The following is a 20371-nucleotide window of genomic DNA, read 5'->3' on the forward strand; positions in this document are numbered from 1 at the left end:
AGATGCTGTGATACTCTTTGTGGTTTTGGCTGCAAGAAACAATAATATGGGCCACTTCCCTGTTAAACCTCCTTCTCTCTAGTGACAGAAGTCATTGGCATTTGTACATCAGGTGCTGGAGAGCATGAAGGTGGGGGATTTCGTTGTAGCTCTGTTGAGCTCCCCAAGGGCAAGTAGTTGGCCACTGTGAGAACAGCATGCCCTTTGGTCTGATCCAGCAGGACTCTTCCGCTCACACGTGGCTCCACTTTCCTTGATGAAGCGTGGCTGCGTATGTGTAAAAGCTCCACCAAAAGCGGAGACTTGATGGCATGAACCTATGACCTTCTGCATGCAAAAGATCTGCTGTGTTCTAAATCTAGATCCATCAAAGCTCTTTCTTTAGAATCTTGTGCTGGTTTCTTTGGAAGCTGCAGAACCCAAAAAACGTTTTTTTCCAAGCTGAAAGTTCAGATTATTTTTTCACTAAAGGTACATCTACATTGTAGAATGAGTGCAGTTTCACCCCACTTTAACTGCCATGGCTCAGCACTATGGGCTCAAGGGAGATGTAGTTTCACAAGGTTGGCACTTTGCTGGTGCCTCTCCAAACTACAGCTTCTGATTCTATAGCACTGAGATATGGCAGTTAAAGTAGCATGAAACTGTACTAATTCTACAATGTAGATGCACTCTTAGCATATGATTGACTGCTCAGATTGAACCAAGGAATGTGGCAAAGAAAAATCTCTGAGTTGTTGTAGGTTTTTCGGGCTATATGGCCATGGCCTAGAGGCATTCTCTCCTGACGTTTCGCCTGCATCTATGGCAAGCATCCTCAGAGGTAGTGAGGTCTGTTGGAACTAGGAAAAAGGGTTTATATATCTGTGGAATGACCAGGGTGGGACAAAGAACTCTTGTCTGTTGGGGCTAGGTGTGAAAAGTCTCTGAAATCATGTATTCCTGGATTATTTGAACTGGAGATAGTGGGAAACTGAGCTTGGTATCCTTTCGATCTGAAACCAGTGCCCTGTTATGGAGCTATCATCCTCCTAAAATGTGCAATCACTTCTTCATATGTATGGCAAGGATATTTCTTGAAGGTGTAGCCTACAAAGGGTGAGCAATATGTATGAATAACACATCCTGAATACTGTCTGGGAAGAACTGAGGTCATCATTTTCAGATAAGGCTGTGTGAGGCCATTCCGTTAACATTTTAAGGTGGTCTTACCCAATTTATATGTCTTGAGCTGATAACCCCAACAAAAGCAGTTTTTCTTTTCTGAAGCCTTGAACGCAGCTCTTCAGCCAAACAAAAAGTGCACAAAACAGCAAAGTATGAAGGTAAAGTCTGCAGAAAGAATTAGGTCCATTAGTGAAAATGCAAGTGCAACTTTTATTGAGGGAGATGGTTTGTCTGTGCGCACCAGGGAAAGGGCATACAACATGGGCAATCAAGTTGCGCATGGACTTACGATTTCATATATTTGGTCGAACCATAATTTTTAGACGTTCACTAGATCCTCTGCCGTCTCTGCCCAAAGATGTATGAGGTAGAGTGAGATTGTCTTTCCCTGTAAAAGAGCAACACAAAAACTCACAGGTTTGTCTTTCTGTTTCTGCCCTCTGCAGGGTCTCGGCTCCTGTGCTGAGATGACCCCCCCGCGCCCCTCGTGCCCGCACTGCCATGGACGCCTCCTCTAATCCTGCCTCCTCCTGCTCCTCCACCGCTGTCCCTCCAGTCGACGGGCAGGATGACAGGGCCACGTTTCGGCCCCCTCAGGGCTCTCCTGCCTCTCCAGCCACCAAAGAACCCCCCCTCCTCCTCGCGGACCCTTCCTCCTCCGCCTCCCCTTCTCCTGACGAAACCATGAGACCCTGCTCCACTTCCCAAGCAACGCTTGGCTCCGCGAAGCTCCCGGCAGCCGTCTTGCCCGCCCCACAGCTCCACGCGGACTGTGGCCCGGCGACACGTAACCAGTCCCCCTTCCCACAAGCAACGTCCCCTGAAGAAGAAGGGGAAAAGCAAGAAGCAGAAGGTGGAGATGAAGCAGAAGATGGTGGACGCGAGGCCCAGCTCTTCTTCTCCGCCGAAGGCTCGGCCTATCTCCTCAATGGCGGCCACGTTCTCTTACCAAAGGGCTCCCCTAGCACCACGGCTCCCCCAGTGTCCATCCTCCACATCCAGCGCGGTGGAGGCCCTAACCAAGGCTTTATGTCTACTGACCAAATGTCCCAGAATACCTCAGCGCCAGGCGAGTGGACTCCTCATGGCGCCTTCTACAGTTACCGACTGACCGGGCATGCCGCTCGAACCACGTCTGCCAAAAACGCTCCCACCAAACCCAAAGATGCCCCCACTGCCCATGGGGAGGATGAGGAAAACCCCAAAGGGGAAGCCAACCTTGGCCAAGAAGAGGAGCTACCAGGGACGCCCATCTGGCTTTGCCTAATATGCCGCCTCTCTTTTCGTCAGGGTCGCTCTTTGGCAACTCATGCCCATGCAGCCCATGCGGTGCAGCTGAGCACCAACGAATGCCAGGCCCTGTCCAGAGAGGCTTCTGCCGTGTTCCAGGGTACCACACTTGGCTTCCTAGAACCAAATAACCCCACCATCAGGGCAGACCTCGATGCCAGAATGTGTAGCAGATGGGTGAATGTAACGGAAGAGAAGGAAGAGGAGAAGGAAGAGACAAAGAGCCCAGAAAGTCAGTGTGAGCCACCTGATGCCAAAGATTCAAGGGTCGGCGGCGAGCACGGGGCCAAGGGGGGCACGGAGGAGGACAAACCAGAAGAAGAAGAGAAGGAGGAGAAGGAGGAGGCAGGAACAGCATTGGCAGCTGAAAACCACAAAGAAGAGGACAGACTTCTTCCAGACCAAAGCTCAAATGGCCAAAGCCCACCCATGGGTGCCAACACCCTCCTCTCAGAAACACCTTTGATGAAGGACAACACCTCTGACACAATTGCAAGTATTGGGTTACCTAAGGAAGAAGTCAGCATGGAGTTTGCCAATGAACCTGCAGAGCTTGGGTCAACCAACGAGGTCACCCATGCGGAATTAGCTGGCGAAGAAGTCAGCGACACCGGAGCAACCACCAAAATTAGTAACAGCCTAGCCAATGACACCAATGCCACTGGAACTGGGTTGGTCCAAAATATTGCAACAGATGACTTGGTCCTCCCTGCCAGCAGTGTTGGGCTGGCCAATGATATATCTAGCATTGGCTTTGAAATCAACAACGGGATAAGCAACAACAGTCACAATGGAGGGCCCAGCCTTTCCTTTGGTGAGGATTTTACCACCATGGCCTACTCTGGGTTGAGCTTATCTGGCCACATGTCCCTGCTGCATTCGCGCAACTCCTGCAAGACTCTTAAATGTCCCAAGTGCAACTGGCATTACAAGTACCAGCAAACCTTGGACGTGCACATGAAAGAGAAACACCCGGAGAACAACAGCCATTGTTCGTACTGCAGCACTGGGGGGGCACATCCCCGCCTGGCCAGGGGTGAAAGCTACAACTGTGGCTACAAACCCTATCGTTGTGAGGCCTGTAACTATTCCACCACCACCAAGGGCAACCTCAGCATCCACATGCAGTCTGACAAGCATTTAGCCAACTTGCAGGGCTACCAGGCCACGGGAGGAGGCGGGACCCCTTCGGTGGTGGCGCCCCCGCCAGTGGCCCCTTCCCCATCTTCCCCCGATGAGAAGGAATCAAAAGGCAAATCCTCCTGGCAATGCAAAGTCTGCAGCTATGAGACCAACATCTCTCGCAACCTGCGGATCCACATGACGTCCGAGAAGCACATGCAGAACATGCTCTTGCTCCATCAGGGGTTGCCCTTGGCCTTGCCGGGGCTACTGGGGCAACCCCAGGCCCCACCTGGAGGCAAAGCACAGACCGAGCTCTTCCAGTTCTATGGGGCACAGACCCTCGGGCATTCCCATCACCCACATTCCCATCATGCTCATGCCGGGGGCAACCCAGGCCTGCGAAGCGATAAGCCCATGGAGCAAACCCAACTCTTGCTCAACGGAGGCTTCACACACCTCAGTGCAGCTGGCAGGAAGATAGCCGCCTTGGGGTCAGGTAAGGGGAAACCAGCTTTTCCTACTTTCCTGTTGATGTTAAATAGGCCACACCAAATCTTTGGCCTTTACTTCTCCACATTCTCTATGGCTTCCAATCCCTTTTCCTCTCTCTGATAATTTTTTATGTACTGGTTTCATCTTCTCTTTTCTTTTTTTCATAAGATCTTTTAACATTTTTGTGGGCAATTGTGGTAATAGCCAAATTTAACTTTTGTCAGGTAGCCTTAGGCCAAGTACCCTTAAAACTCCAAGACAGAAGGAATACCAATTGATCAGGAATTATTTTTCACCCTACCAATCCCCCAAAATACAGGATTTTGGGCGATGTTGGTTAGCACCTCAACATGGATTGGGTTTCCTTTCACGTAGCATCTATTTCTTCTCTAGTCCTTCCTTCTATCTAAATATATTCTGTACCCCTCGCTTATTTCTTTCTCCCAATCTTTTTCCTGCAGCCCCTGCATCGCTCTCTCCGGAAACCACTACTCCTTCCCCATTGCCACCCCATTCTGGATCGGACCTGGCAGTCCCCCAGAGATTGTTTGGCTGCCTGGTGTGCCAAGCGTTCAGCACCGATAGCCTGGAAGCGCTATTACGCCATGCTTCTGTACCACGCTCCCTGCCCGAGGCTGAGTGGAAGGAGGTGTCCGGCGACTTACACCGATGCAGGCTCTGCGCGTATGGCACCCAGCTGAAGGCAAACTTTCAGCTCCATCTCAAGACAGACAAGCACGCCTTGAAGTACCAACTGGCAGCCCACCTGCGAGAAGGGGGCAATGTTGGAGCACATCTGGGGGCAGACCTTCCACTTGGCCCGCCCCTTCATTTGCATTGCAACCTCTGTGAATATGAGACCAACAGCAAGGAGAAGATGCGGTTGCATGTGGCTGGCGCTGGGCACCAGGAGGCACTGCAAGGTTACAAGGTATGGCGTTAGGGGAGGTGGGGTCTAGTGGAGTGGGTGGGGCTTAGGGATAACAAAAATGGTACTCAAGAAATGATGAAACCACATTTGTTGTCCTGAGGAAGCTTGGAGAAGGTGCTTAAAGATTTATGAGTGTTATCAAGTGAAAAAGATGAACTGGACAGATTCCTGTATGGGAAGAGATGCTGGATTCGCTGTGTTTTCTGGTCCTTTTTTGTAATTCTTTTGTAATTTTGTAATTCTTTTGTAATTTTTTGTAACAAGGTTTCAAGAAATCCTTAAGAGATTGTTGAGAGAGGTATGGACTGATTATATAGGCATTGAGCATCCCTTATCCAGAATCCTGAAATATTCCAAAATTCTCCAGTTGGGTGGCTGAGATAGTGACACTTGTGTTTTTTAATGGTTCAGTGTACATCAATGTGTTTTCATGCACAAAACGACTAAAATATTGTGCATAAAATGCCCTTCAGGATATGTGTGTAAGATATATATGAAACACAAGTGAATTTCATGCTTGGATTTGAGTCCCACCTCCAAGATATCTCATTAAGTAGATATTTGGAAATCTTGGAATTCCAAAATCCAAAACACTTGTTTCCAAGCATTTTTGATAAACAATACTCCGCCTTGGGATTTCTTTAATGCGTCAAAGTTGATGGTGGTTCATGATAGCATTACCCAAGAACATCTGACATTTTTGGTCCCAAGCCTTTTGGATAACGGATACTCAACCTGTACTTCAACAATGGCTGAAGAGAAGATTGGAAGTCATTTTTCCTTTTTTCTTCTTTTTTGTTCTATCCAGATTCCTTTTTATTTGTACCTATTTCCCTTCTCTTCTATTTTCTCTCTTCTTTGTATCTTTGTTTATATTTATATAACAAAACATTTGATGATTTATTAAAAATCTTAATAAAAATGATAAAGGGGAACCAAGAAGATACCAAGGGGTGCAGTTCTTTGTAGGATAGCGGTAGTGGATGCCTTTCTTGCTGGCTGCAGCTCTTTTGGTTTCTACCACCAGTTCCTTCTGGAAATGGAGGCGACGTCGGCTCCATCCACAGCAGGACCCGAATCGGCCCAATTCCACTGCCTCCTCTGTAACACGGATGCTCCGAACCGCCTAATGATGATCCAACACCTTCGTTCCCCCCAACACCGGGATGCGCATGGCCAGTGGCGCCTCCAGCTTCTTCAGAATGGCGAAAATGCTCCGGGCCTGGAGAGATACATCTGCTTTGCTCCTGTGAACTCCACCAGTAGCGAGCCTGCAGGTCGGCCATTGAAGGCAACCCAGACGCCCACGTCCATCAGTGGCGGTGATTATTTTAGGAGCTCTTTAAAAAAACATGGAAGAAGGCAGGCTGCAGGTTTTCAGTGGAGAATGATATGTACAGAAATCTCTGAGACATTGAAAAGAAGGCTTCCAAAGCTAACCAATGAAGGCACAATTTTGCCAAGATGGTGGCTAGCACAGTCCATTTGGGTGGGGGTGCAAGAGGATCGGAGATGGTGCCACGTATTCTGCCATCCTTCCATTTGCCACCCCACCCTGACCCTGGCTTCCCCTTTGCTCTCTGTTTCATATAAGCCTGTGTCTGTGAATAGTGAAGCGCGAAGCAGCTGAATGCCTTCCGTCGTCCTCCTTCCTTCCTCTTCCACAACCGCCGCCAACCTCTCCCTCCCTCCCGCCTCCATCACCCCCCCCCCCCCCCCGCTTCATAATGGATTATGACAGATACTGGGGTGGTTGCCTAGCAACCTGCAGGAAGAATGAAGGAGAAGAGAAATGAGAGAGATGTAGGGACCATAAGCGGTTGGGGGGGGGGGGGGAGAGACGTAAGGAGGAAAGATAGATTTCTCTCTATTTTTCTCGCTCTTCCTTTCCTTCCCTCCTCCCCCAGATGGTAGCTGCCTCCCGCCCCCCCCCCCCACCTCTTGTCTCCTGTGCCCGAGGGGACGCCCGTCCAAGCGATGCCAGTTGGCCCTGTTCCCAGCTTCAATTTATCTCTTCAAACACCATTGACCCTCCATTCCTACCTGCATGCAGAAGTCAATAAGGATCATGTTTATAATAGAATATGGGAGAGGGGCTATGTCTGGAGTTTGTTGGGGGTGACGACAGGCCAGGACCTGATGTCAGTCAAGGGACAGAGAGAGAGGAGTAGGATACTGAGGTCTTTGGTTATAGTTTGAGAGTGATTTCGTGAAAGCTTGGTGACAGAGAAGATAGGAATGGGGAATTTGGATACACCATGGCAGAAATGTGGGGAAACCGGGTGGTGGTGGTCCTGTAGAGAAGGGGTATGAAGGGCTTATAGGAAGAGATTTGGGGAAGCTAGAACTACAGCAGAAGAAGCATTGGGGGAGGGGGCACCCTGAGTTGTGAGAAATGGAGGTCTTAGCATCTTGGCGGGTGTATTGAATAGTGTTAATTGAGTTGCCAATGGCAGTGAGGTTGCTCCTACCAGGCGGGGAGGCGAGCCCGTTCGATATTAACGATCCCACTTGGGTTGAGAGTTTAATTAGTCTCTGACGAGGATAAAGTCCTGGATCGTGCGTCATTCCGACTTCCACAACATTGGCGGTGGAATTCCCTCTATTTCGCCCCGTCTTCCTTTCAGTTTTTCTGAACTTTTTGGCTTCAAGCCTTCCGAAAGAGTACTATAGGAATGAGAAGGGAGAAATGTAAACCTATCTGTGGTGGGGGGTAGGCTAGGATATTTTTTTTAAAGTTTCCTTCTAAACACTGGAGGTGGCCAAAAGCTAGTAACATCCCCTCCCATTTTCTTTGGTTTTCTCCCATTTCTAGGGAAGGAAACCACACCTGACATCTCATCCCCTGAAAAAGAATTGCAGAGTCAAAATCGGACACCTGGTGAGTTGCTCTTCCCCTCTTCCATGCCATCTTGTAAGGGTACTCCTCTACGTGGGCATGGTCGCACAGCACACTCCTTTGTCTTGTCTGCACTTGTCCTCTCCATCCACCTGACTAATGTCTCCTCTCCCACCACATCCCAAAAGACTTGTGTACCACAGACACCCTTAGGGTCCTCTCTACACACCTTTCCAGGCTTCTGGTGATGTAAAGATGCTTAGTTGTTGTGTACCAGAAATGCAGTACATCCTTTCTTTCTCTTCCCACCCTGCTCCCTTTTTTGCAGGTTCCAGTGGAGCTGAAACGAAAGCTGGAGGTGTGGGCGATACTACTGTGAGTGGAGCAGAATGGTACTGGGTGGGTGGAGGAGCTGCATAGAGTTAGGGAATCATCTGGACAATTGCCTTCATGACTCTGAAGCAGTCTTGCTTGAATAGCCATTGTAGGAAAAATGCTGCCACCCATCCACTCATTTCAAATAGAGTGGAGTGGCCTTAAAAATCGCAATGCTATCTATCTATCTATCTATCTATCTATCTATCTATTTACCTACCTACCTACCTACCTACCTACCAAAGTGTTTGGAAGTAATGCTTTACCTATAATTTTACCTATAACTTGCAACTTTGGGAGGACTAGATCTGTTAAATGTCAATACTTCTGAAACTTGAGTGGGCATTTTAGGTCATTTTAAAGGTTTGAGGAATAAAGTATTGTTAAGTTTTAAAATGCAAAAGTAGTGAGTTAATAACACACTGCCATTGTGTCCCTCCCAACGTTTACAGAAATAATGGCCAACATTAATGAGCTCCCTTTTAAAAACAATGAGTCAAGATTTGCTTGCATGCTATCTCTCTTGTTCTTTCCGGTTCTGACTCTTTTGGATTATTCATAATCTTATAGATTAGATGATTGGGAAAGTTTGGGCCAGAAGCAGGATAGTTGGACCTACTGGAACTGATGCTTACTTTTCTTCCTATATCTTACCTCTCCTTAACGTCTCCTGGAAACCAGGTGTTCTGCTGTCCATACTGCAACTATGTCGACCAGTCCACCGAAGCTGTGCGGGCCCACACCATTTCCCAGCATGCTGTGCAGCCCAAGTTCCGTTGCCCACTGTGCCAGGAGCAGCTGGTGGGCCGCACCAACCTCCACTTTCACCTCAGCCACATTCACAATGTGGTGCCTGAATGTGTAGAAAAGCTGCTGCTGGTGGTGAGTGAGCTTACTGGATGATTTTTCAGAAGAAAGTAAAATGACTGGGATTGAATGGCATTGCTTCTCTTTTGGATTCCAGTGCTTCTTTTATACAACTGGGAACCAGTGACCTTCCCAGATGAGATTGATCTTGGTATCTCATCAGCCCCTGCCAGTGTGGCCAGTAATTATGGGAGTTGTAGTTCAAAGTCACCTGGAGAGCCTGTTTTGCCAGTTAATTCAGGAAATGAAGTTCTTCCTTTCATGGAACGATGGAGGAAACTTGGCTTGATGAATGTCTTCTTGTCCTACTGCTAAATAAGCTCTTGGCAGACAAAGATGGGCAGAATTGGAAAAAAAAAACAGAGGTTAATCTCAGCACTGATTGGAAAGGAAATAGAACACCAGGATAGAATTGCATGAGTTATAATCTTGGTACAAGATACCTCTGTTCACACTAAGAGAGGTTCCTCAACTGCTGCTCTGCCATCCCTGAAATGGTCACTGCAGCTTTTGTAACTTCATAACTTTATAAAAAAATTCAATTACAGCCATTGTATGTAGGAGCAGGTATGTTTCTTCTCTAATTCTGCTATGTATCTTTATTTGCATTCAACCTCTAGGCCACCACAGTGGAAATGACCTTTGCCACCAAAGTTATTCCTGGCCGCAGCGTCTCTCCTGATCCACCAAAGTCAAGTGGGACACCCAGCTCAGAGCAAGGGCCTGGAAATGAACCCAAGAGTCCCCTTGTTGGTAAGCAGCATTTCTGTCATTTAGTCAAGATGGCAGCATTCATTAGTTTGCTGTGCCCTATTGATAGTCAATTTGGTTCAGAACGTGTAGCTTGGCACCCTAGTTATTCCTTTGTTCTAAGAAAGCAGGAAGTGCAGCTATAATAAAGCTGAACAATAGATTCTGTTTGCATTTTGTGGAGCTTTTTCTTAGGTTTTCCCATCACCACCTAACCATTTGGAGTCATAAAAGCTAGACATTTTGTTTACTAGTTTGAAAATGAAAATTGCAGTGGCAGGAAACCCAGTATAGTACCAGGCACCCATCAATATTAGAGGCTAAGTATAATAACAGTATAATCTGTTTGCAAACGCAGGAACCCATTGAACTTTTAACATTTTTACATGTCACAAACTCTGGATGGGTTAAGGATGGAAGCTTGACCATAGAGTTATACTGGAGGACCTAGAGATAACTAGAGATAACATTATAGAGATTCATATCTATCACATCTAGATTATTACACAATTACTAATCAATCTTTAATGTGTGATTCAACTCTTTGCTGTTGTTTTCCAGCAGCAGGCCAACATGAGTATCTAACACCAACACTTTAAGTGTACCTAACTATCTTTTCTCTCTCTGTCTCTCTCTCTCTCTCCCCCCCCCCCCCTTCCTTCATCAGCACCAACTGTGCAGGAGAAGACCCCTCCAGTTCCTGTGCTTTGCCCTGGATCCCCTCCCGCTCCTGCCTCTTCCCCTGCTTTACCTGCAGATCCACTCGAAAAACCACCTCCCGCCTCTTCACCACCGCCGCCTCCCCCACCACCTCCTCCACCACCACCTCCACCACCTCCTCCAGTTGTTCCTCCAGAACCTGAAGATGAAGACCCTTCTCGGTCAAATGCTTCACCTGAGGAGCAGCTGCTGCCATTGCAGGTTCAATCTGAAATTCCTGATGTCTCGCTGCTTACTCCTCTCAGCCAAGATCCCCGGCATCCCCTTTCCTACCGCAAGGCAACCAATTTTGCCTTAGATAAGTTCTTAGATCCTGCCCGTCCATACAAATGTACGGTATGCAAGGAATCCTTCACTCAGAAGAACATTCTCTTGGTGCACTACAACTCTGTCTCCCACCTACACAAGATGAAGAAGGCCTCGGCCGATCCTTCAGCGCCATCCCGGGGTGAGTCGGGCACAACAGGGGCTCTCCAGCCATCCTCAGACAAGCCCTACAAGTGTACCACTTGCCGGGTCTCGTACAATCAAAGTTCTACTTTGGAGATCCACATGAGGTCAGTTCTGCACCAGACCCGTTCCCGTGTAGCCAAGATGGAAGCTGCTGGCAAAGCAGAACTGCCGCCCACTGAATCAGAACACCTAAATGAGACACCATTGGAAACCGAGATCCCCAACTGCGTGCAGGTACCAGCACTTCCATTTTTGGCACCATCCACAACAGAACTACAACGTTTCCCCACACCCATATTTACACCACCGCTGCTTCCACCCTTTCCATTGGTACCAGAGTCTCTCTTAAAACTCCAGCAGCAGCAGCAACTCCTGCTACCCTTTTATTTACATGATCTGAAGGTGGCCCCTAAGCTGGCTTTGGCAGCCCCAGCACTGACACTCCCAACCACCCCACCTGTGTTGCTGCCATCCATGCCAACCAAGGAAGAGCAAGCACCAGCCACTGCCAACAACCCTAAACCTGAACCAACTGAAGAAGCTGAAGTGGAGGAGGTGGAGGGGAGTCAGCCAGGAAATGAGGCATCCCGCACAGCAGCCAAAGCCCTTCTGGAAAATTTTGGCTTTGAGCTTGTCATCCAGTACAACGAAGGCAAGCAGCCTGCCACAGTTGCTCCAGCCATTGCCCCACGTCCTCCAGTGGGCAAGCTGCAATGTGGTACATGTGGGAAACAGTTCTCCAACATGCTGATCCTAAAAACACATGAAGAGCATGTCCATCGGAGGTTCCTTCCTTTTGAGGCACTTAATCGCTATGCTGTGCAGTTTCGGAAAAGTTATGACAGCATGTATCCGCCCCTGCCTCCAGTATTACCCATTGAAACTACCACCGCTACTTCTTCTTCCGCCACTACAACCACTGCAAACACCACCCCAACAGAGACTAACACAGTCACTGTTACGCCAGCTCCCATACCCCAGGAGATTCCCTCCCTCTGCCCTCCTTTTATAATGCAACCCATGCCTGTGGTGGTCCCACAACCAGAAATTGAAACCCCCCGTGTGTCTCCTGAACACTTGAAGTCTCTATGGTTTCGAGGGGAAGAGGAGCAAGGTGGCAGTGCCTCTGCAGTGCTGGATCCATCTCGGACAAGTTTCCCAACAACTCGGCGCTTTTCTCGTACCAAATTCACTGAGTTCCAGTCTCAGGCTTTGCAGTCCTTCTTTGAGTCCAGTGCTTACCCAAAAGATGGGGAGGTTGAGCGACTGTCAGCACTCTTGGGCTTGCCCAATCGCGTCATTGTGGTTTGGTTCCAAAATGCCCGTCAGAAGGCCCGAAAGTGTGGAGGTGAAGCTGGCATGGTCAGTGGAAGTCTTAACACACAGCCTACCTGCAAGAAGTGCCGGATATCCTTCCGCTGCATCTTTGAGCTTGTGCGCCACCTCAAAAAATGCTACAATGACCAGCCTGCAGAAGGAGATGGATATGGAGTGGAGGAAGATAATGAGGGCCCTGAGAATGAAGAACAGGAGGAGGAAGAGGAAGAGGAAGATGAAAAGGAAAAGGAAAAAGAAAAAGAAAAAGAAAAGCAGGAGCCTTCAGGTACAGAGGGGGAAACTAAGACAGATGATACAGAAGAAAAAGTCCCAGAGGAGGAACAGCCAACCCCAGCCGATCCACCAGAAGTTTCAAGCAACCATATGTGTGATCAGTGCCCAGCTACTTTTTCAAGCGCTGACCTTTTAAGTGTCCACCGTACCAGTCATATGCCAGCAACTGCTCCTCCTCCATCTACCAGTGGCCCTCCCCCTTCCCTAGATTTGCCACCCCTAGCTTATTGCGAACGTACCGCCTACCCAGATGCATCTCGGGCACAAAAGCGAAAGCATGAGGATGGGAGCTTGTCACCCACGGGGAGTGAATGTGCCAGTATGGCAGGTGGGGATAGCGAGCCCCCCCGGGACAAGCGCCTGCGCACCACCATTTTGCCAGAGCAGTTGGAGATTCTGTTCCGCTGGTACATGCAGGACTCCAATCCAACTCGGAAGATGCTCGACTGTATTTCTGAAGAAGTTGGGCTCAAAAAGAGGGTAGTCCAAGTGTGGTTCCAGAATACAAGAGCCCGTGAGAGGAAGGGCCAATTTCGGTGTAACACCAGCACCACTATTCCAAACAGTAAGCCTTCACCAGCGCTTCCCACTGCTTTCCCAAAATTTAGCCCTTCACCACGAGATCCATCTACCCATTATGGAGCTTCGTTCACCTCCAGCCTCCCTGTGGTGAGCTTGCAGCTGCCACTAGCCAAGCCCGAAGTTCCTGCTGATCTAAACATACCGGAAGAAGCAGCCGAAGAAGAGATGCCCAAGGAGAATGAAGATCGGAGCCTGTCAGGAGGGGAGCTAAGTGACTCGTCCTCATCCTCATCCTCATTGACTGATCTGGATTTCTCCAGTAGCCGGCGGAGTCGAGGAATGGATGGTGGTTCTGGAGGAATGCATGACTCTTTGGGCCAGCGCCGGTATCGGACACAGATGTCCAGCGTCCAGTTGAAGATCATGAAGGCTTGCTACGAGGCCTATCGAACTCCCACCATGCAGGAGTGTGAGGTGTTAGGTGAGGAGATAGGGTTGCCCAAGCGGGTAATCCAGGTCTGGTTTCAGAATGCCAGGGCAAAGGAGAAAAAGGCTAAAGCAGCCACTGGTGATGAAGGCCCCCCCAATGCTCAGGCTCAGTCTGAGTGCTCCTACTGTGAAATCAAGTATGATTTTTATGTGTCTTGCCGTGGACACCTCTTCTCCAGGGGCCATCTTGCCCGCCTCAAGGAAGCTATCAAGGCCCAGCTCAAGAATGAGAGCAAGTGCTATGAGTTTGTGCCAGACAAAGGGACACCATCTCCAACCAGGTTGGGCACCTCAGTGCCTCCCACCACCGTGTCATCTTCCCTGGGAAGCATGGCACCCTTTGTGCCAGGTGAGTGAGCAGTAAAGAAAAGGTAAGGTATGTTACATCCAAGAGTAGAAACCCAAGGCTCTATCTTCTTCCACAGGGGCATGATATCTCATTTTCTTCATACAGTTTTACCACTTAGTCATTTTCAGTGGAGGTTTCCGTTGCAGGCCACATGCTTGTATCCCTTTTATTCCAAGCTGCAGTTCTCCAAACTTTCCTTCCATCTTGCCTTCATCTTCTCACTAGCATCTCTTTTACCGTTTCCAACTCTCAAGATTTCTCTTGTGGTCAGTGAGTCAGGGGAGACTCTTAAGTTGAAAATAGTACAGGATCGTCATCCTCTGCCACTTCTGTCTGCACCAGCTAACCAAGAGTTCCAGATGTATCCTTTCCAAGAAATAAAACTCGATGATAGCTGTTAGATGGAGGTATTCGATTATGGAGGGTAGGTAGTTTATCTGTACCCTCTTGACTATACCCCTAGTCAGTGGTTCTCAACCTGTGGGTCCCCAGATGTTTTGGACTTCAAATTCCAGAAATCCTAACAGCTGGTAAAATGGCTGGGATTTCTGGGAGTTGTAGGCCAAAATGCCCGGGGACCGACAGGTTGAGAACCACTGCCCTAGACCTTTACTCGGAAGAAGGGATGGAGGTGGGGCCAGAAAAGGGAGTGAAAACAGATGGAATGAAGAGGACAGTAATTTCACACCTTTCTCTCTCTCTCATTTCAACAGGTCCATCTCCTTCCTCTGGAGTTCTGAGCAACCCTTTGGCCGCCAGCCAGCCAGGCCCTCCCTTACCTCAACACCTTACTCCAGAACCGGCTCAGCTTGGTCCTGCAACAGAGCCTGCTCCTGTTCCTGAGGCTGCCCCAAGTGACACCCAGGCAGACCCCTCTTCAAATCCAGCCCAGGAACCCTCCTTGTCCTCCACTGCCACACTGAAGAACCTCAAGACGTTAAAGGCTGCCGTGCCAGCTCTCTTGGGTGGCCAGTTCCTGCCTTTCCCTTTGCCGGCAGCCACAGCCGCAGCCCCCTCATTGTTTGGTGCCCAGCTGCCTGGGGCTTACTTCCAGCAGCTTTACGGCATGAAGAAGGGGCTCTTTCCCATGAATCCTGTCATACCTCAGACACTTATGGGGCTGCTGCCCAGCCCCCTGCTCCCAACGCCCACGCCTGAGCCACCTGTGGAGGTATCAGAGGCCCCTGGCATCTCTACGGTTGACGTGACTCACCAGTACCTTTGTCGCCAGTGCAAGGCAGCCTTTGAGAATGAAGGGGCAGCTGCTGCCCACCAGGCTGCTTTCTGCTACTTTGGGCGCCAGCCCCCAGCTGCCCCACCTCCTCTGCGGGTGCCCGTGTGCACCTACCACTGCCTGGCCTGTGAGGTGCTTGTGAGTGGACGTGAGGCGCTGGGGGCCCACCTGCGCTCCAGCGCTCACCGGCGCAAGGCCGGATCCAACGCAGCAACCGCATCGGTGTTTGCCAAAGAGGAATCCAAATTACCTCACTCGGACTCCAACCCAAAAAGTAACGCTACCTCTACGACACTACTAGCTTTATAGAGACGGATGCTACACTGCCACCATTGAGAGAGAATGACTAATGAACCAGCTAGTGGTGGGGTGGACACCACTCAAGTGCCACCCCTGCCCAAACCCAATAACCCTCACGCAAAGCCCAACTCAACCTCTCCCTTTTCTTACTGCCAGCAAGGAAGAGCAAACAGCACATACAAGAGATAGAAGCCCACCAACTACTCGAGTTGATCCCAGTCAATCACACTCACCTCAGACCCCACTCTTTTTTCCAAAGTGTGCACATCTTGTGCAGCTCATTTTGAAGGATTGTCACTGGTCCCTGAGGTGAACAGGAATGCAGTCTGTCCATATAGAACTGCCTTGTGCTCTTTCTATGGTGTAGGATTGGCTTGGATGAAGGAAATGGGGCTCCTTGCTGGAGGGCACTTCCCAGCATTCCTCACTACCAGCTGTGCTGGCCAGGGTCGCTGGGATTTGCCTGTCCAACAACTCCAAAAAGGCTGCATGAATGCCAATCCTGGTATAGAATATGGAAGTTATTTTCCTTGACCTAAGCAAATCCTTTTGACACTTCTGCCCACACCAACTCACATATCCTTGCCAACTAAACTAATCTGCCCTATCCTATATACTATCCCATGTGTCACTTGAGCCTGATTCCCTACCTCTCCAACTAACCTGCCTCCCAAAACTGGATCCTACTTGGACCGCCAGAGCTGACCCAATCCAGCATGGATGCCAGCTCTCATCCATTCCCTCTCGCTTATCAGTGTATATTCCAGAGTCTTCCATCTCCTGTGGCATACACATGTACCTCATGTGAGAGTTGCTTATTGTTCAGGACTCCCATTGCATCTTAGAAGAACTTTTCAATATTTCTGCCAAGATCTTAAGATGACCCCTGCCATTTTACGCTCACATGTTCCCTATGCCTAGGGCTTCTCACCTGTAGGTGAGTTCTCCCTACACCTTTTGTATTCCCAGGCTGCCCCATCCCTCCTCACATCAATGGAAATGCTCAATCTCATCTTACACATTTCCCTCTTTACATTGCCACATGTGGCCCAAAGCCCTTCTCTTGCCACATGTGTGCTCAAACCTTCCTTTGAAACAGCAGCTGGCACACTCTCGACACCCTTGTGCACCCAAGTCTCCTCTCTCTCTCTCTTTTACACACACACCTGTTAGAGCTCCCTCTCTCACACTCACCTTCCACCCTTTTACTGTGTTTCAAACTGAAGAAGGCCAAAAAAAAGCAAAGCAAACAAAAAGTATGGACAGAATGAAAATGATGAACCCAAGGAGACAAAACTTAGGGGAGGGTGGGGGGCAAAGATAAGAAACTGAGTCCCCCCTCCCCATCCCCCACCCCTCCCAGAGCATGCGCTGCCCATTGTGTATAAAAATGACCATCAAGGATGGATGGACAGACTCCCGAACTGTTGATGGATTTGAACGACTTGAACAGCAACCAAACAGGGAAAGAAAAAGGCATTGCTTTCTTCTTTCCCACCACTTCTTTTTTCCTCTCTCTCCTCCTCCTTCTCCTCCTCCCCAGTTGGGTCTTTACCTGCCCCGGGGAACCAAATAAAACCGACAACCTCGCTGTCTTTTTCCTCCTGATAGACGTGACTTCCGTCTCTGTGCGGGAAACGACACAAAACCTACTCCAATGGCTTTAAAAAAAAACCTGAAAACCAGAAGGATCCTCCCGTCATGCACACACAGCCATGCGTCGTGTGCCGACGTCCTTGCAAAAAAGAAAAAAGAAAGAAAAAAAGAAAAAAACCACAAAAAACCCTCTTTATGAATCCAAAGCTCTTAAAAAACTTCTATACAATAACCAAAAAATATGAAAACCAACAGTGAGAGAGAGACTACCCACCAACAAAAAAGGAATAATAAAAAGCAAACTGGAAATAATTTTTTTAAAAGAAAAAAGACATAAGATGATGAAGAAGAAAAAAGTCAACCCTTTACATTTCCCCTTCCTCTTTGTGTCAGTTCTTTTTGGGGTTCCTTTTCCTGTTCTTTTCATTCCTTCCCATTACGTGTTTTGATGCCCTCCCAAACCAACCAAGATGGACATGAATTTTAAGAAGTTGATGAAAGTGGAAACCTGTGGGGTAGAAAAAGGGGTTAAAGAAAAAGCCGCACTTAAATAACCAAACGAACTACATATGGGGTGTTAAAGAGGGATGGGGTTCTTCAGCGGCTCGCCCTCTGGACCACCCTGTTTTCCTCAGAACCCCCTTCTCCCCACAACTTTACACCCCAAATGGGGAGAAGGGAAAATGTCTTTCTGTTGTGTATTTAAAGGGGGGGATGGGGAACAATAAAAAAGAAATAAAAATTATATTAAAGAGATGATCTGGAAAAAAATCCAAATGTGATTCTAGCGGGAAGTGATGGTTAGTCTTCCAATACTGGTGGAGGGTGGGAATGGGAGAGTTACATGAACTGAGACCAGTATTTCTTTCCTAAATCTCATTCCTCTTGTTTAAGGTATAGGTTGAGCATTCCTTACCTGAAATGATCAGGCATGTTTTGAATTTCAGTTTTTGTGGGATTTTGGAATACCTGTATTTGCATATGCATACATAATTGGATATCTTGCAGTCTAAATACAAAATTCATTTATATTTCATATACACCTGGCTTAGACACATAGCCTGAAGGTCATTTTATACAACATTTTAAATAATAAGTTTATGCATGACATACAGTTTGTGTACATTGAACCATCAGAAGTCAAAGGTGTCACTATCTCAGGCATCCATGTGGACAATTGTTGATTTTGGAGTATTTCAGACTGGAGAATTCCAGATAAGAGATGCTCAACCTATACCGATGATTTATCTTTAAATGCACCTGCTTGAACTGGTGGTACTTTAAAAAAGCTTCACTTCCTTAGTTGTGACCTATTTTTCTTGGTTCACCCGTAGTCTTGTTTTATCTGTGTTATGAATGTTATTATACAGCCAAGATAGCACATTTATGGAATTTGCAATTTACAGCAAGCTGACGCAGAAGAACTGAAGCTTTGCAAGGCAACCACTGGTGAATTTTACAAGGCAACCACTTGTGAATGGATCAAATTATTAATTATCACATTTCAGTCAGACAAAACCTAATCAGATTATTTCTGTGTTTTCCTATAACCTAGTGGTTCCCAACCTTTGGGCCTCCAGGTATTTTGGACTTCAACTCCCACAGTTCCTAACAGCTGGTAAGCCTGGCTAGGATTTCTGGGAGTTGAAGTCCAAAACACCTGGAGGCCCAAAGGCTGGGACCACTGCAACACAAAAGGAAAAAAAAAACCCCACAAGATACAAATCTGGTGCATTCTAGAACACGGCTTCTCAAACGGTTGGTTCTGACCCTAAATGCCCTTTGGCTCAATGTTAGGGTCACACAAAAAATGGCAACAGCAAAGGGCTTCTGAATGCCACCCGTTTACACAAAACAGCAAGAACAAGCAGTGTTTTCAGTGGACCCTCCAGAAAGTGCTTCAGCTGCACTCCATAAAGAGGGAAACCAGGGTGCTAGCCAGCCTTGCAAATGCTGATTTATTAGCAGTAAATGTTTGATTTTTATATGTATTTTATACAAATATATACCTAGAGTGATGGAAAAAATTCTCAGACAGAAAGGCATCATGAGTGGGAAAAGTTTATGAAGCCCTTCTCTAGAACACTGTTTTGTTTTGTTTTTGCTAACAATACCCCAAAACATAAGAGGTGCAGTGGATTAAACCACTAAGTTGCAGAACTTGCTGACCAGAAGGGGCGAGCTCCTGTTGTTAGCCTCAGCCTCTGCCAACCTTGCAGTTTGAAAACATGCAAATGTGAGATCAATAGGTACCGTTTTGGTGGGAAAGTAACAGTGATCCATGCAGTCATACTGACCACATGACCTTGGAGGCGTCTACGGACAACGCCGGCTCTTCGGCTTAGAGATGGAGATTAGCACCACCCCCCAGAGTTGGACTTCACTAGACTTAATGTTAAAGGGAAACCTTTACCTTTATCTTTACCCCCAAACAAATTGTTAATGGAAAGAGAGATACACTTTTCGTGAAATCACAAGTTAGATGTCAGAAGGGGAGCAAAAGCCAATGATCAACAAATCCACAAAGGTGCTGGGTCTAAAATGAGTATGATGCAATTTGATGTTATGCTAAATTAAATACTCTTCGTTGTTTCTGAGTATATATATATATCACTATGTAACACGATTATAAATGTCATTTCCTAACTGGTTCTACCAAAAAAACACGGTAAAAGGTTTATTAAACCACTAAACCTTTGCTTTTGCAGAAAGGACATCCTGCAGCACATTTTACTATAGTTTTTCAATGAATATCTCACCATAGCGTCCAAACTATGTGGCCCAAACATAGTTTGGGCCACAAAAAACAAAGTTTCTGGAATAAGTACCACACAATTGAACAGGAAATAACATTTTCAAACCAGGAACAGAAACATTTTTCAATTAAATGGGCTTAAGGCAGGCTGTTAGGAATTTGGGAGTTGAAGTCCAAAACACCTGGAGGGTCTAAGTTTGCCCAGGCCTGTTCCTGACTTTATTTGGCATAGAAATTTTGGTGAAACTATTGTGTTGCAAACCAAGCTGATTTCACCCTAGTTGAACATGGTGTGTGTTCACGAACATAGCATATCTTTCACATGTCTTTGCAGCTCCTTACAAGTTTCAATCTGGCATAACATAAGAGGCACTTTGTTGACATCTCCCATTTACTTTGCATGCTTGCTTTTTCCTACATAATAGGGTTCAATCCCAAGGAAGTAGAGAAGCCAATTCCACCGAATGTAAAGCACTTGCATATGCATCAAAAACAGTAACATACCA

At 47.6% G+C, this 20371-nt stretch overlaps 1 protein-coding gene and 1 long non-coding RNA gene across 5 annotated transcripts in view; one reads left to right on the forward strand and one right to left on the reverse strand.

Moving 5' to 3' along the window:
* ZFHX2 (zinc finger homeobox 2) overlaps positions 1-17866 on the forward strand; it is a 38793-nt gene extending 20927 nt beyond the window's left edge. Inside the window, exons 2-10 of the mRNA XM_060780008.2 lie at positions 1614-4078; positions 4536-5005; positions 6033-6327; positions 7821-7886; positions 8173-8219; positions 8901-9101; positions 9707-9839; positions 10504-13980; positions 14694-17866. Of these exons, the coding sequence (XP_060635991.2) occupies positions 1669-4078; positions 4536-5005; positions 6033-6327; positions 7821-7886; positions 8173-8219; positions 8901-9101; positions 9707-9839; positions 10504-13980; positions 14694-15523 (7929 nt within the window). The 5' untranslated portion in view covers positions 1614-1668 and the 3' untranslated portion in view covers positions 15524-17866. The remainder of the gene's footprint in view (positions 1-1613; positions 4079-4535; positions 5006-6032; positions 6328-7820; positions 7887-8172; positions 8220-8900; positions 9102-9706; positions 9840-10503; positions 13981-14693) is intronic.
* LOC132777623 (uncharacterized) overlaps positions 1391-20371 on the reverse strand; it is a 39115-nt gene continuing 20134 nt past the window's right edge. For 3 of the 4 annotated variants that reach the window (XR_009631706.2, XR_009631705.2, XR_010910118.1), the window contains exons 3-5: positions 8874-9408; positions 7477-7672; positions 1391-1555 (exon numbers count right to left, since the gene is read on the reverse strand). This is a non-coding gene — a long non-coding RNA (uncharacterized lncRNA). The remainder of the gene's footprint in view (positions 1556-7476; positions 7673-8873; positions 9409-20371) is intronic. The other variant, XR_009631704.2, reaches the window with a different exon arrangement.

The sequence above is a fragment of the Anolis sagrei genome, chromosome 6 (assembly GCF_037176765.1).
Source record: "Anolis sagrei isolate rAnoSag1 chromosome 6, rAnoSag1.mat, whole genome shotgun sequence".
Taxonomy (NCBI): Eukaryota; Metazoa; Chordata; class Lepidosauria; order Squamata; family Dactyloidae; genus Anolis; species Anolis sagrei.